We start from the raw sequence: 16218 nt of genomic DNA, 5'->3' as shown, positions 1-16218 counted from the left end.
AGTGGTGGTGCTTTGCTGGAGCACAGCTGCAGTGCAGTTGGAAGATGTTTCTTTTTTGTTTTTTGGGGTTTTTTTTAGTTAAATTTATAGCGTCAATAGCAAAGTCATTTGGCAGGATCTCCAGAAAATCAAAGACCAGCAGCTTTCCTTTTTTCCAGTCTTCACATAAAATCACAGATTCTCATCAGTCACACTTCGCGAAGCCCATTTAAATTAGCAGATGCAAACTGAGTGAAGGGCTACACCAGGACTGATTTGAAAGCAGTGACAAGCTAAGCAAAAGATTACCCCCATGCATCCTCTGCCTCGTGCTGTTTGCCAGAGATTTACTAACGGGAGACATTGCAGCATTTTGCACATTGTCAAGAGACTAAGAGAGGCCGTCTTCATCTTGCTTCACTTAGAATGACAGCAAAATTAAAAGGACTCCATAACACTGCTGACTACTCACATGAATGCGTCTGTTACTGAGCAAGGACTCTACAGCGGCTGTTTGCTGTGTGTTTAGGCCACACATTAACAAAAACAGACCCATGGCCTGAAAATAAAGATTAAATAAAGAAAATAAAGACTCAGGCTACATCCAGCTGGTGACGATCATAGCAGGTGTTGATGTGCACTGTGGGCTTGTCTGGTCATAGAAACTAAGACTGGAAAATATGTTGATTAATGCTGTCATACTGCCAAATTTTCACTTTATTTATGTCTGTATCTGTCAGAATCTAGTTCAGAAACTGAATTGAGGGGAGATCGATGATATTCTTGAGATCATTTTGAGTTTTTGTTATGATTTATTTAGGTGGTTTTGGTACATGTGTAGCATTAATCTGAATGCTTATTAAAATTTGTTTAAATGTGTTGTAATAAAAATCTATAATTTAATTTAATAATATCAAGTTTGTTTTCCAAAAAGAAAACTCTTTATTCAGAAACATTGTACATTCATTCTTATCTGATCTGTTACATAACAACCTTAAGAATGTTTGTATGTTTTTGACCTTGAAGGGGAGTTCAGAGGTCAAATGTGACATAGTTTTAATTTCTGTATGGTGACAATAAATATCACAATTTTAAGAATAATAGTTCTTAAGGATTTTTTGTCAATTTTTGACCAATAAATTATTAAATTGAAATTAAAATTTAATCGATTGCTAACATGACCTTACACCTAAAACGTTTTATCAGAATTCATTTTAGACTGTTTGAATGATGGTTTACATTACATTAATATGGCTGAATGGCAACAGTTTTGCACTGAAATGTGTCCAGTATGTTCACCTTGGATGGAAGCTATCCACATTACAAAAGTAATCTGAACTCTGATTTTCAAGGTATGCAAGATCTATAAATTAACTTTAGACCGACTATCAATACACAATAATAACACCGACAAATCTAAAAGGCCAAACACACAAAACAGCTTTTTAAACGGAGATTATATTCCAGCATCAAGCAAAAGAGTAAAACACACACACACCAATACACCAATACAACTAGTCTAAGTGTGAGTCTTATTCAATGACCTGGTCCTTGACTGACCCCATTTTTTTCCAGCCTTTTGCTTTTTTCACCCGACCTTTCCTTTTAACCACCCATTTAAGGGTGAGAGACAGAGCGGCTGCATGCTCTTGTGGCATCTGTGTTGCAGCTTTGGGTGCACCGTGGACACTGTGGTATTAGCACACACTTTAAAAACTTAGTTTTACTATAACATTGCTGTTGAAGGTTACTGTTCACTACAGGCCAGAACAACAATGAGGCTACCTGGAAGTATTCTGATGCTTCTCAACTAATGCATATTCTCTGTAAGCCTCTTTGCAACCCATCTCCACATCAGCTCAAGCTTTCTAGTGTCAACTAGCCGCAAATAGACCTGAAAGTGTCTCTTTCAGGTCTAGTTGTGGCTCTCATGCATGTACATGAAAGAGACCTCTCAGAACAGAGCCATACCTCCTCCATAAACAACTGCAGATGGAAATAACAAAGTTCTTCTGTGGTTCAGACTAAAAGTGGCAAATCTGGCTGGTTTATGTACTGTGCCAAACAGTCAATGTGGAAATACCTGTTAGTTTATGTCTGTCCTGATCTCTGGTAATTGAAAAAAGGTTTTGAGACACAGCTGCTATTCAGATGCCAGCTCAGAACAAAACTGTGAGCTTACCTTTACAACAATATGGTGTTAGAATTAAGCAATGTATACCTGCAATGCATCCCATGGCCACTTTGTGCCACTGAACATAATCCATACTGCAAGTAAGCTACTTTTCCTTCACAAAATAACTGAGAAAAAAACTGGAAAAAATGAATATTTTGCTTTTGAAATTTCACAGACAGAATTGCATGGAGGGCTCTCGTGTGAACCCAGGTGCTTTTATTTTTTATAGCATTTTGGCAACCCACCATGAGGTGATGATCAGTTGACAGTTTGTTATGGAGAAACACCATGTCCATTAACAGAACACTGCTTGGATTCAGACCTGGAAAGCCTTTTCTCCCAATCACCCCCTCCTTTGAGGTGAGTTGCTTGATGAGGTGAGCCCAACTATATCTTGTTGGTACCTCTAAACCTCACGCACTAGCTCAGGCTCCTTCCCCTCCAGAGAGGCGATGTTCCGTGTCCCAATCACTAGTTTTGGTTCCCGGGGATCAGTTGGCCGGTCTCCATCCCTGGCCACTCCCCAGCACTACGTTCCTCCTGCCGGTGGTGCACTGACAGGCGGCATTTTAGCATTTTTTTTTTTTTAAATCAATAAGAATCTAGTCGGGTCTGCTTTTATTTGACATGTTCCTATTGGTAAAGTAGAGGATGAACAGGAAACTGTCTGTCAACATAAACGTCCTGCTGAGTCAGGCTTAAATGAAATGTAACTGTCACTGTATTTGAAGTCTTCATGATTTGTATATATTCAGAGTTTTTCTGCAAACTAAGAAACAAACCTTCCAGAAATACTTTGAAAGTTTTGACAATAGCTATTAACAATTGTGCCAGCTCAATGTGCAATTAGATGAAAACATTGTGTTGTTTTTCGAAAGAATTCCTGGGAAGCATCGGAAATTTGTGGCTGAAGAGAAAGCAGACATCAGAAAAACAACTGAAATGCATAACCACTGTTGTGCAATCAGTGGCATGTGTATGGTTGCAGAACATCAGAGCGGGGAAATAATCATGTTGTTGAATTTGATGTTTTACACAGGAACAGATTAGCATGCTGTCATGCTGAAGATCAGGTAAATCAAGCAGAGCACGATGCGTAGATTTAGGCAGTATCTCGATTGCTCCAAACAAGTAAAAGAGCGTGTTGCAGCACGATGCTTTTTTTCCTGAACACCCTGTTATCAGATAACAGGGTTCTCATGCCTGAACACTAAGCATGTAACGTCTTCTGTATGCGCTTTAGCCTTTTAGCTAAATTTGTTAAATTATGGAAAGCAGGGAGAACATATCACACATTTACTCTAATAAGCATGTGTTTGATTGTTTTTGCTGTTTGACAGTTTAAAAACAAAGATATTTCTCCATCATATATTTTTTAAATTGCACCCAGACCTCATCTGTGGCGAGGAAAGCTGTCGGATTTGGATGATGTCAGACAGTTAGTGTTTACTCCCACTAGTGCCTGTGCGTTTGGAAAGCTGAATGATATACTGCTGCTCAGGGGCATTTTCTGAGCTGGACAGCTATTGTGTTTTTCAGAGAGTTTTGTTTTTAATCCTTGCCGATCCCCTCTGCCCCGCATTCATGCATGCATACTCTTTTGTAATTTTATTTGTCAGACAATGTAATCAAATGAAAGGTAAGCACTCTCCAACAAACAACAGTAATTGTTACTGGCCATTGTATTAAGCCATCCAATGTGCACTTGAACACAAAGCGTTTTTTTTAGGTTGTTTGGGACATTCAGGTGATTTGCGTCATTCACTTATGTTTTTCAATGTATTTCTTCCACTCGCAAACATAAATAAGTGACCAAGGATGATTCAAACATGATGCCATCTATCCTGTGTGTGTAAAGGGGCAATAACCTCTTAGGTTACACTTGCATCTGTTTAGCATTTGGTCAATCAACACAAAGTCGTCTAAGAGGAAATTAAACATAAGTATTTATCTAAAAGAAAAAAAAGTGCTGCATAATTTTCAGACACTGAGGTGAAACATTATTGCTTGCTAACTTGTTTCTGGATGAAGCTAAAGAGAGCAGACCCAAGCATCTCAAGAGAGCCATCTGGCTTGGAAGGCTTGACTCTCAGCTGTTGTTTCACCTCATACATCAAATGTGCAGCAAAAGTGTTAAAAGCTCCAGATTATTTCCTGGAACAGGGAACCACTGGGTCTAACAACACATGTTTCAGAGGACCTTGATTGGTCTGAAGCAACAATGGACTGAAAAAGCTAAGTGGGAGCAGCAGTACTGTAGATCTGGCAGGCTATCATAACAGCACAATATAGAAGCCTAATTAGCCTCACACCTCGAAGCCCATTAGTTCCAATTGAGCTTCCATCGAATGGCCAACGTGATTCCCCTCATCCTGCATTAAAGGCATCCGAGCAGACACATTGTACTTGACAAATGTGCACAAATAAGTTCTGTGAACTTATGTCCTCAGGTTGTGTCTTAAAAATCCTCCAGTGCTCTGATTTAGCATTGCTTTTTGAGCGTAAAAGGCAGTGAATGCTCATTATCGAGAGAGTCTTGTTTTGTCTTCAGCTGTGGGGCATTCGGTGTTATTATATCTAAAAATAAATACTAAATACTAAGGAAAACTGTGCAGCTGGACTCCCGAAACAGAAGCAATGAGATTGTTATAGAAGTCATCTAAAGGATAATTAGGAAAGGCAGTTTTTATTTTCTTTTAGTCTTGAAGCGATGATGAAATATCATATTTTGGTGTCCATGCATACTCTCAGTCTGAGAGGCAGATTTCAAATTCACCTCACAACTTAACACATGTGTAATGGCTGGAATGTTTAGTGTCGCAACATAGAAAAGGGGTCAGGAGCCAGGTTTAGGAATCTTTTCTCCTGTAGTAAACCCTCTTGCTTTGACGCACCCTCACTCCCACTCCTGCAGTTTGGTTAATCATTGCTCCCAGTCGCTGCTAAGCTGCAGAGTGGCGCGGGCTGGCGAAAGAGTCAGAGAGTAAGTGAGAGATAGGTTGTGAAAGAGGGAAACCCTTGGAAAACTGTCACACATGGCGTAACATTTTAGCCACAAGGAAGACCAGGGTCTGAACCTCTCCGGTGCAGCGGGACACGTGCTGAAATGTCACGCGCTCATTATCTCTGTCTGGTAAGAACTTACCCGAGATGCCTACAGTAGAGATGTTTGGAAGAGCAGAGGTTAAAGTACAGTATGGTTTGAAGATACGCCTGTAGTTTCTGCTTCCAAATGACCTATGCCAGAATTTGTGATGGGATGTCACCGTTGTGGGTCTTTTAGCCACCAGAACACAAAAACAGAATTGAAATCAGAACATGTCTGATGCTGTCAGAGGTACAAGAGTCAGCGCTATGATTTGAGCTGGACAATCACGACCTGATGTCAGGCCAGACAAGAGTAGCTCTGATCTCTCAGCGCCTATGGCATTCAGTGAGGCTGTACTGCAGCTAATGCTAATTGTTTCCAGTAGTTATTACACTGAGCAGTCCATTAAGAAAGGCCTTGGTGTAGATTTGATCAAGTCTGATAGTGTGGATATTAAGATTGTGACTGGAACCTCCAAGCTGCTGTTTACCCCAGATTTTAGAAGCTCGATGACATTTTCAGTCAAAACAGAGACTGAAAAACTCGTGAATTAAGCTTTCCCACCCAAGAACATTGCAAACTGTTCATCTGTCATTGTGCTCTTATCTGTTGAAAAAATACCTACATTCGTTTGTGAAAAATTCCTTACACAACATCACGAGCTCGTCCTCCTATCCACAGCAAGACTGGAACGGAATGGAATTTGAAACGTTTTAGCCAAAAATGTTTCCATGGTCAAGGTGTTTTTTGCAGAAACGTTTCAGATTTCGTTCCGTTCTCCGGCTTCAGTCAAATCTCTCGGGAGTGTTATGGCAGTCGATGCGAAGGTGAGTGACCTCTGGCACACACTGACAAACACTCAACCAAATACTCGCTGGCTTTAGCAAGAAGGTGGACAGCTGCCAGCAGAATCACTGACTACATGCAGCTGTCTCACTGCAGGGACAAACAGCATTTCCTGGAGGTTTTTTGGCCCGATGATGTTCTGGTCTGTCTTGTATAGCTGTAAACTTTGTGGACCATGGCTCTATTTGAATGAATAAGCACTCCTTTCCTCTCCACACTTCTTGAGCGTTAAGAACACAAGTTGAAAAGACATAAAACTTCTCCTTTTATTTTACTTCCTTGCCAGCATACCTTCTAAATTTGGTGTAATTGTAGTGTGAACGATATGGCCCAGCCTTTTCCTGTTGTGGTTCTCTTGTTTTGCGCAGCCAAGCTGAGCCTCATTAACAGCAATGTGTTTGCAATGAGCTTTGATGAATTGTATGTCTCTGTGTCATCCAGGCAGCGTGGCCAGTGTAGATAAGCCCCCTTATGAAGTGAAAACTCTTCTCAGCTCTGCAGTATCCCATCCCAGCACCAACAGCAGAAATAAGGGATGTCACAGCTGTTCCTCTTTTTGGCAGTGCTCATTGTCTCCTGCAGTATCCAGGTGGGTCCAAAAACATGTTTAAAAGCACACACACACAGACTAATATCTATCTATCTATCTATCTATCTATCTATCTATCTATCTATCTATCTATCTATCTATCTATCTATCTATCTATCTATCTATCTATCTATCTATCTATCTATCTATCTATCTATATATATATATATATATATATATATATATATATATATATATATATTAGTCAATGGCCCTCACAGTTAAGACTTGTCTTAGAGAGTTACAGAAACCTAAACACTCTGTACAGTAGCGTAAGTACAGTATTATCGTGTGACAAGGTCTTATTTTGATTGATTAAATCTCCAGTATGACAACCAGTTGTTTACAGCTACCGTATATATAAAGTGAACTGAAACAAATGAACGTCAGCTGGCCAGTTGCTTTGCACGAGGTTCATGTTCTCAGTATTCTTCATGTCTATCTGGTTGAAATGTATCCGTAAGTCTCCAGGAAAACAGACCTTCCAGATATTTTTTCTTTAATTGTGTTGCTGTTATTGTCTCCTTAGGTTTCTGCTGTTGTTTCCCTGCAAAAGGTGACGGAGCGCTGGGAATTGTACAGGAAAGAGTGTGAACGCAACAACAGCCAAGATCCACCAAGCACCGGTGAGCTAAACACTGTGTTAGACTTGTAATTTAATTTTAACTTTAGGCCCTTTCACACTGCAATTAAAATCCAACCTGCACCATTTACCAAAAGTTTCTAAGTGTTACTCATTCATTGGAGATATCATCCAGTTTTATATGGCGTTATTTTTGTGCCACTATTCTGAGTGCACGTAAAAAAAATTTAACAGGCATTTCCAAAAACGTTAGAGCACTTTTGCAAATATGTGATGTCTTGATAAATCGAGCAGATATTTGAAGTTCACACAGCACCATTCTCGCATGAAAATATCTTAAAAGTTTATTTTGTGACCCAGAAAGAGCAATATTTCAAACTCCGCCACTCTGTGTTCCTCCTCCACTGCTTCATTTGAGTTTGGGACGAAATGGATTCTGGGATATTGCATTTCGTCATTTTGAGCTGATTGGAGACCAAAACAGCCAATCAGATTTTGTTGCATCCAAGTCTGTGATTGGCTGGTTTTGTGGCACAAATATAACGGTGTACAGAAAGCGTTGAACACGCACGGGCAGAAATGTTGAGAGTACAAGCAACACATTGCAAGCGAGCGCAAACGCAAAAACTGAGGGAGAGAGGATGCTATTGAGTGTGTGTATAGATAATCAATAACACTGAAATACATTTTTTGCACGCAGCAATGAATTTTGTTCATTGAAATGTAGCTTTTCTTTGCTCAAAATAAACTTCTCCTCAAAATGCAACACTTGCACCTGCAATTTTTTTTTAAAGTACCCTCAAATTTTTTTTACGTGCGCTCAGAATAGTGGCACAAAAATAACGCCATAATATTTCACTCTGAGCAAGTGACAAGAGCATAATATATCACAGTATACTAAAATCTGTCTGGCCTCAGATTTGGAGGTGCTGAACCTCATTCCCGCTGCTTCACACTTGGTTGCGAACCGTTCCAGTGTGAGCTGGAGGCCATCACCCGATGAAGCCAACAGAACCACACGGTCGAATGCCTTCTCCAAGTCCACAAAACACATGTAGACTGGTTGGGCAAACTCCCATGCACCCTCAAGTATCCTTGAGAGGATAAAGAGCTGGTCCAGTGTTCCGCGACCAGGACAAAAACCACATTGTTCCTCCTGTATCTGAGGTTTGACTATCGGACGAACTCTCCTTTCCAGCACCCTGGCATAGACTTTCCCAGGGAGGCTGAGGAGTGTGATTCCCCCTGTAGTTGGAACACATCCTCCGGTCCCCCTTCTTAAAAATGGGGGCCACCACCCCGGTCTGCCAGTCCAGGGGTACTGCCCCAGATCTCCACGCAACGTTGTAGAGGCGTGTCAACCAGGACAGCCTTAGAATGTCCAGAGCCTTCAGTAACTCGGGGCGGACCTCATCCACACCAGGGGCTCTGCCACCAAGGAGTTGTTTAACTACCTCAGTGACCTCGCCCCCGGAAATTGGTGGGTCAACCCTCTCATCCCCAGACTCTGCTTCCTCATCGGAAGACGTGTCAGTGGGATTAAGGAGGTCCTTGAAGTATTCCGTGTAATGGACCCAGGTGCGAACACGAGTGAGCAGACGGGAGTGAGCTTTAACAGAAGGCGAGCCTTTAATATGGCTGAAAACAAGGTGTACAAATACAGCAGGGATAACGTGGCTAAACAGAAACCTGAACTGGGAACAAACGATGGTGAGGCTATGGCTTGGAAGACAACAGACCAGGCATGGAAACACGGAGGGTGGGAACACAGACGACGCGACGCAGACTGTATGAAACACAGAGACTAAATACACATGAGGGATGATCAGGGGAAGTGACCACACATGGGAACGCAGCTGACACACATGAACTTAACGACAGGACAGGAGGAGTAAAACTGAATACACTGACAGTGAATGCAGGCCTTCAAAGTAAAACAGGAAACATGAGACATGAACCGGGGAGACGTAGTACAGGGGGAGGTGACATAACTGACAGCATGAACTTGACAGTACAAGACACACAGACATAAACACACGAAGGGCAAGGGAGACGTAATGCAGGGGTGATATATACAAATGGCTGGACTACCTTAGAGAACCTAAACAAATAATAAACATCAAAATAGGCTAAGCATAACACACTGGGTCACACGACCCAGGACCATGACAGTCTCCCTCTAAAATGCTGGTGATGCTCTGCCGGAGGTGTGCGTTGAAGATCTCACGGACTGGGGCCTCTGCTAGGCGTCCCATATGATCTTTCTCTTAGTATTTAGGCATGAACACAACGCCGACAGCCCAAGGCAAAGATGAAACCAGCACAAAGAGACTTTAAAGCAATTGTAATGAAGGAAAAGGAGAAGGAATAGGGAGGTCCTTTTCCATCAGGCTAAATGAAATAAATATAAAGGGGCCGTGGTAGCTAAGGAGTATGAAACTCAAGAGCAACTACTTCAGTAAACACATTAGCTAGATGGTAACTATAATAGTTTGCTCTTTAGAATTCAAAGCAGACATTTTAGAGTTGAGTTGGGCTATGACAGTGAACCAACAGAAAGGTATTATAACCTTTTAATGCAAAACTATTAATTATAACCACTTCAGCAAAATATGCAACATTTCGGAGCAATGTAAATGCGACAGTAAGAGATATTTGTATGATTTGCAAACACATTGTTGAGAAAAGCCTTTTAATGTTGCAGAACAGGTAACAGCTTGCTCACCAGTCCATGAGGCGGCAGCGATTTCCTCTCCAGTCATACATTTACTACACCATGCTCACTTTCTGCTCATGCTTAGTAAAAAGCAGCTCCCATCTGCAAAATGTTTAACTACACGCTAAACGCTACCCTTCAGTCGCATTAAAGACCGTTATCATGTTTTATGCTCGCTGGTTAGTGCAGCAGATTGCTCCAACTTTCAGAAAGGCTGCTTCCCACACTGCATGCAAAATCACACCACTTTGCAGCACTTACATACCTTTCCTGTCACCCTCCATTAGCGTAAGAGCAGCTTAGCCTATACATCACTTCACGAACACCCATCTCTCCGTATAGTTAATGTTGTTTTGGTCCTCTGTTCTGAAACACGATTGAAGACGTGATATACTGTGTGGAGCAGGGAAATTATTTTACTGCTATTGTTAAATAATTGTCATCATTACCATTGCATTAATAATATAATCTGGAGTTTATAACAAACTCCAGATTATATTATTAATCTGGAGTTTATAACAAACTCCAGATTATATTATTAATGCAATGGTAATGATGACAATTATTTAACAATAGCAGTAAAATAATTTCCCTGCTCCACAACTGTAAGTAGGAGGTCAGGACTCTGAAGTCAAGCTAACTTGCCCTGATGTTTACATAATAGCTACTAGCAGCAATCATTCCAAATATATAATATATAATTAATTTTTACTACATTCTGCAAGTTTTAGACTCTCAGGGTTAGTCTGTGGTTTCTCAGCATATATATTGTGATGTTATGGTTTTTTTTTGTTTAATCACAGACCTCGTGTGCAACAGGACTTTTAACAATTATGCCTGTTGGCCCGATGGACTCCCTAACACTACTGTTGTTGTGCCATGCCCGTGGTATTTGCCATGGCACCGTAAAGGTAAGAGATGTGTGAGTTTTTGGCCATACACAATATTTCAGACATGCTCATGCCAGGTCACTTAAAATGCCCTGCAGAGAAGGACAGCTGCCTATGACTGGACTTCTCAGTAAATCACAGAGGTCTGTTTCTGTGTGTGTGTGCGTAGTTCAGCATGGCGTGGTGTATCAGGAATGTGATGTGAATGGCCAGTGGGTGACTACATATAATACCAGCGAGTGTGATTCTCATGAACAAGCACCACATCTGGTAAGAATAGTCTTTTTTTATTCTATTTGATCTGAAAGCATTAGATATAGCTGAGAGAAGCTAAAGAATAAAGAAATTTTGTCTAATTTTACTATAAATAAAAAATAAAAATGAAAAAGATTTAACAAACGTGTGCTCTGATCTGCAGCAGTACTATGTCCATATTCGGATCATGTACACGGTGGGCTATTCCTTATCCCTGGTGGCTTTAGTGTTGGCTCTTGGCATCCTCATATTCTTTAGGTAATAATCATTTACACCTTAAATCATTTCAAGCACATTTTAAGAGAGCAAAACCAGATGATTGATACACCAACAGACTACCTCTTGGATGATTGTTGCTTCTCCTTCATCAGGAAACTCCACTGCATGAGGAACAACATCCACATGAATCTTTTTGCCTCTTTCATCCTGCGAGCTTTGTCTGTCCTCATCAAAGATGCTCTGTTCGAAACCAGCCACATAGCACAGGGCCTGAACAGAGACGAGGAGCAGGGATTCCCCCCTGCATCTATAGCTCCAATAGAGCTGCTGGTCAACAACGAGGTCAGTTTTGCTCTTCATATTTAACAGTGATCACCAAAGACTTAACACAGGTGGAAATGAGACAAATGTTTTCTTATTTGTGATCTTTCTATTATTTTTTTTTGATTAGCTGATAAATTAAAAGTGCAAAACAGTTCTGGATCTAGGTTCTGATCGTTATAGTATGTTCACAATGTGTCATAAAGGTAAATGTTGAGCTCTATAAGAACAAAAATCCTGATTCTGTTTAAAGGATTCATATATGCGCTCATTAGACAATTTGTTTAGTACTTACTAGTACCACTGCCTAAGTTTCCTGTTCTTAACTGACAGAAGTGGTACCCAGTGTGGCCCATCTGCTTCTGGTTTCGGCATGTCATACATTCAGAGATGCTCTTCTGTCTGGCTTGGTTGTAATGAGTGGTTATTTAAGTAACAGTTGCTTTCCTACACTGAAAAAAAGGCCATGTTGGATTTACTTGATTCAATAGTGGACATTGGTTGCACACAAATGTTTTGCTTTGGCAGAAACTTAAACAACTGAGTTAAATCAACACAACTTTTTCATATTCAGTAAACCGGTGCATTTTGTGTTCATAAATCGCGATTGAAACATGTTCAGATGAAGTATGTTGAGATCTTGGAATATTTTAATCCTTCACAATTTTGTCATTTTATTTCAACACTATTCAATAACTTTTACCCCAATACTACTTGGTCACTTAAATACTACTTGCTGTCTTCATATTACATAATGTTCAACAAAGTCCTGATCCTGGTTACCATAAAAATTGAATGGGTCTTCAACAACTACCATCCTTCTTTATCCTGGTTGCAGGAGGGCTGTGAAACAACCCTGAAGTGATAGGTTACGGTGCAGGGTACACCCTGGACAGCTGACCAGTCTATCACATAGAAACAAACAACCATTTACACTTACATTCACAGGTAATTTAGAATTACCAGTTAACCCTAACTCTAATAACTGCATACCGAAACCAGAATACCCAGAGAGAAACCTGCAAACTAGCCAGAATGTGGATTTGAACACAGGACCTTCTTACTGTGAAGCAACAGCACTAACCACCATGCCAACAATCTAGGAAATGTAGGAAAGCTATGATTTCCTGTATTTGATGCAGAATTTTTTTGTTTTTGTAATAATCCACAATAAATAGCAATAGCATGCACGTGGTGCGTGTGTAGTTGTCTGCCTCTTATAACTCCAGTGATTTTCCTGCAGTTTGAAATCTTGTGCGATCTTGTGAATTTCATGAGTTCAGCAACTAACCACTCTTACTAGATTGTATCAGGTCGTCTCAACAAGAACAAATTAAGTTTTTGAATTTCGTACAGATTCTTCATGATTTAATTACGTTCATAGAAACATGAAATTACTGTGTTCAAATTACAAGTTAGACTTTTTTAATGTAACAACCACCCAATTTACTTTTTTTGGTATACTAAAAAAAGTAGAGGTGGCTGCTCGACTTGACTGAGATGGATGCCTTCCTGAAACCACGATCTAAAGAGCGCGAGTCTGAAACCCGTGCAGTGTCGCGGGATTTAACATTGATATATTATTGACTTACTTCACTTGAACATGATATGAACAATTTAATCTAGCCTCTCTGCATATCATGTAGTTTCTACACTATGTAGTTACACTTAACTTTAAAGCATGAGGCACTTGTGTTAAATACACGCAAGATGCTTACGTAAATCCAAGAGCTGGCCAAACAATTTTTTTCAGTGTATCAGCTTTCTGACTGAAAAAGCAGACTAGACCAGTGTGATCAGATGAGATGAGATATTTGAGCCATCTTATGACATTCAGAGATGGACCTGCTTTTGTATTTTGGATCATTGTCCTGCTTGAGAACCCAAGTTCACTTCAGCTTGAGGTCACGAACAGATGGCCAGACATTCTCCTTCGGGATGTTTTGATAGACATCAGAATTCATGGTTCCATTTACTACAGCAAGTCCTTCAGGTCGTGAGGCAGCAAAACAGCCCCAGACCATCACACTACCACCACCATATTTTACTGTTGGTATGATGTTCCTTTTCTGAAATGCAGTGTTTATGTCTGCCGTTACTTTTACGGCAGACATAATGGGACTGAAACCTTTCAAAAAGTTTAGCTTTCTCTTATGGGTATCATCCAGATGTTTTGTTTTTTTTTGGCAAATATAAGATGAACCTTTGTGTTCTTTTTGATGTGGTTTTCTCCTTGAACTCTCCCTTCGGTGCCATTTATCCCCAGTCTCCTTCCTATGGCTGAATCATGAACTCTGAACTTAACTGAGACATGTGAAGCCTGTGGTTCTTTAATGTTGTTCTGGGTTATTTTGTGATCTCCTGGATGAGTCATCAATGTGCGTTTGGAGCCGGTCATTCCTGGGAAGGTTAACCACTGTTCCAAGTTTTCCCCATGTGTAAATAATGACTCTCACAGTGATTCACTGGAGTCCTGGAGCCTTGGAAATGGCTCTGAACCCTTTCCAGGCTGATAGATGTTAGTGACTTTGTTTCTCAGGTGTTTCTTTAGATTGTAGCATGATGCGTTGCTTTTGGGGATCTTTTAACCTGTTTCACTTTGTCAGACAGGTTCTATGTAAGTAATTTCCTGATTCAGCAGGTCTGCCAGTAATCATGTCTGAGCCTGTTTAGTGAAACTGAACTCAGCTTCCCAAAAAAAGAGATTAATCACAGTTAATTCATGATGTAACAAGAGGGTCAATTACTTTTTCACACAGGACCAGTGCCAATTTTCTTCCTTAATCAATAAAATCTTTATTTAAAAACTGCATTTTGCATTTACCGTACTTATCTCTGTCTAATATCCACATTATATTTAATTGTTTTTAATCTCAAAACAGTTACAGCTAAAAAGGCTTTAATTGATTACTTATGTTAGTCAAGCAAGTGAGGAGTCTCACCAACACAACAAAGATGAGAGACTGCATACATGACCAAAATAAAATACGTTTACTGTGGAAGAGATACATATATAAAAGGAGGATCATGTGCGCTGGGTTGTCACAGATGGCTGAAATTGGGTTTAAAGTTGCTGCTGTTGTAAAATCTTACCTCTGTGGGCACAGAGCCTGAATCTCACATCGGCTAAATAATGTGTCAGGCGACTCCTCTCGGCAGTGTAAAATATGTGATATTAAACTTTTCTTGCAGACAATGGTCAGCTGTCGCATTGCCATGGTTATGATGCAGTATAGTATCATGGCTAACAGCTACTGGTTGCTGGTGGAAGGCATCTACCTCCACAACCTCCTGGTCATCACTGTGTTTACGGAGAGGAACTACTTCAAAATTTACCAGTGCATCGGTTGGGGTGAGCTGGCCTGAATCTGTGAAGTCATAAGTCAGGGGGTGCAAGTCAATTATGTGTTATACGATACTTTTTGAATTGAGCCAAATGAAGTAAGAGCATACAAATTGTCAAGTGCTAATTGGCTGTTTTGCATTTAGACATCTCTTGTTTTTTTCACAGGTACCCCATTAATATTCCTCGTGCCATGGGTGGCGATTAAATACCTGTATGAAAATCAGGAGTAAGTTTCCCTCTCTTTCCCTCTTCCCTGTTCTCCAGGTTGTTTAACAAGGGTGGAAACCTGCCAACGAGTTTAAATTTTAGCTTGTAACATTTGTATCAGGACACCATGTCAAAAAAAAGTCAGCAGATTGTCTTTCTCCAAAAATCTTGATGCTTGCGGTTAATTTAACACACAATTTACTACATGAAGGATTGGCTGCAATTCAACTTTTCACACATGTTTTATCTCCTGCTGGATGCCAGTCTGGTTTAACAGCTGTGTTTGCACATTCTTAATATTTCATGTTAGCTAAGGAGTAAATGAAGTGCTTTTAAGGTCACACTGTGCTCTTATGTAAAGTCTTAAAAGCCTTAACAACATGTTTTACAGTGTGAGCCGTGTCCACAAGCGTTCTAGTAAAATAGAGGAAATATGTCAGGTGGTCTCTCACTGATATTTCATTCAGTGCTTTTCTTTCATTCTTTTCAGTTGCTGGGAGCAAAATATAAACATGAAATACTGGTGGATCATACGCGCTCCGATACTGGCAGCTGTTATGGTAATTTTGTCGTCGTCCTCCTCCTCGTTATGTGTCTTCGCATCTTGTTATGCCATGTCCTTTTTTTAACATTTCAATTATTTCTGCATGTAAACGTTAATGGGAAAAAAGCAGCTTCGCCTTAAAGTGGTATATGACTGTGAATCAAGCATTTCCAGCTATTTTTATCCCCCACTGGTGCACCGTTAAATATTAAACACACCTCTTCATGTTGTGTTAAAGGTAAGATGTGCTTCACCCAGAACTTCTGTGAAGCCTGTCAGGACTCAAAGATTTGTGGATTAAATCTAATTAATATTTGCATTGTGACCAGCTCTGCATACTCTCTTCATCCTGTCACCAGGACTTTTATTAGACATGTGTTCTGCAAAGGTCACTTCTAAGCGTTTACACAAGTCCAATTTGTCGTGGCTCTTAAGTGAGGCCAGACATCCTGGCACTTT

At 40.3% G+C, this 16218-nt stretch overlaps 1 protein-coding gene across 2 annotated transcripts in view; it reads left to right on the top strand.

Annotated features, from left to right (window-relative positions):
• gcgra (glucagon receptor a) overlaps positions 1 to 16218 on the top strand; it is a 55461-nt gene that overhangs the window by 32691 nt on the left and 6552 nt on the right. Inside the window, exons 1-10 of one of the 2 annotated variants that reach the window (XM_004559518.4) lie at positions 4219 to 5288; positions 6531 to 6678; positions 7208 to 7304; positions 10781 to 10888; positions 11037 to 11137; positions 11286 to 11380; positions 11494 to 11683; positions 14855 to 15014; positions 15174 to 15234; positions 15706 to 15775. In XM_004559518.4, the coding sequence (XP_004559575.3) occupies positions 6625 to 6678; positions 7208 to 7304; positions 10781 to 10888; positions 11037 to 11137; positions 11286 to 11380; positions 11494 to 11683; positions 14855 to 15014; positions 15174 to 15234; positions 15706 to 15775 (936 nt within the window). In that variant the 5' untranslated portion in view covers positions 4219 to 5288; positions 6531 to 6624. Of the gene's footprint in view, positions 1 to 4218; positions 5289 to 6530; positions 6679 to 7207; positions 7305 to 10780; positions 10889 to 11036; positions 11138 to 11285; positions 11381 to 11493; positions 11684 to 14854; positions 15015 to 15173; positions 15235 to 15705; positions 15776 to 16218 lie in introns of those variants that run through there. The other variant, XM_076883260.1, reaches the window with a different exon arrangement.

The sequence above is a fragment of the Maylandia zebra genome, linkage group LG4, assembly GCF_041146795.1.
Source record: "Maylandia zebra isolate NMK-2024a linkage group LG4, Mzebra_GT3a, whole genome shotgun sequence".
NCBI classification, from domain to species: domain Eukaryota; kingdom Metazoa; phylum Chordata; class Actinopteri; order Cichliformes; family Cichlidae; genus Maylandia; species Maylandia zebra.
This window is presented reverse-complemented; position numbering and strand designations above follow the sequence as displayed.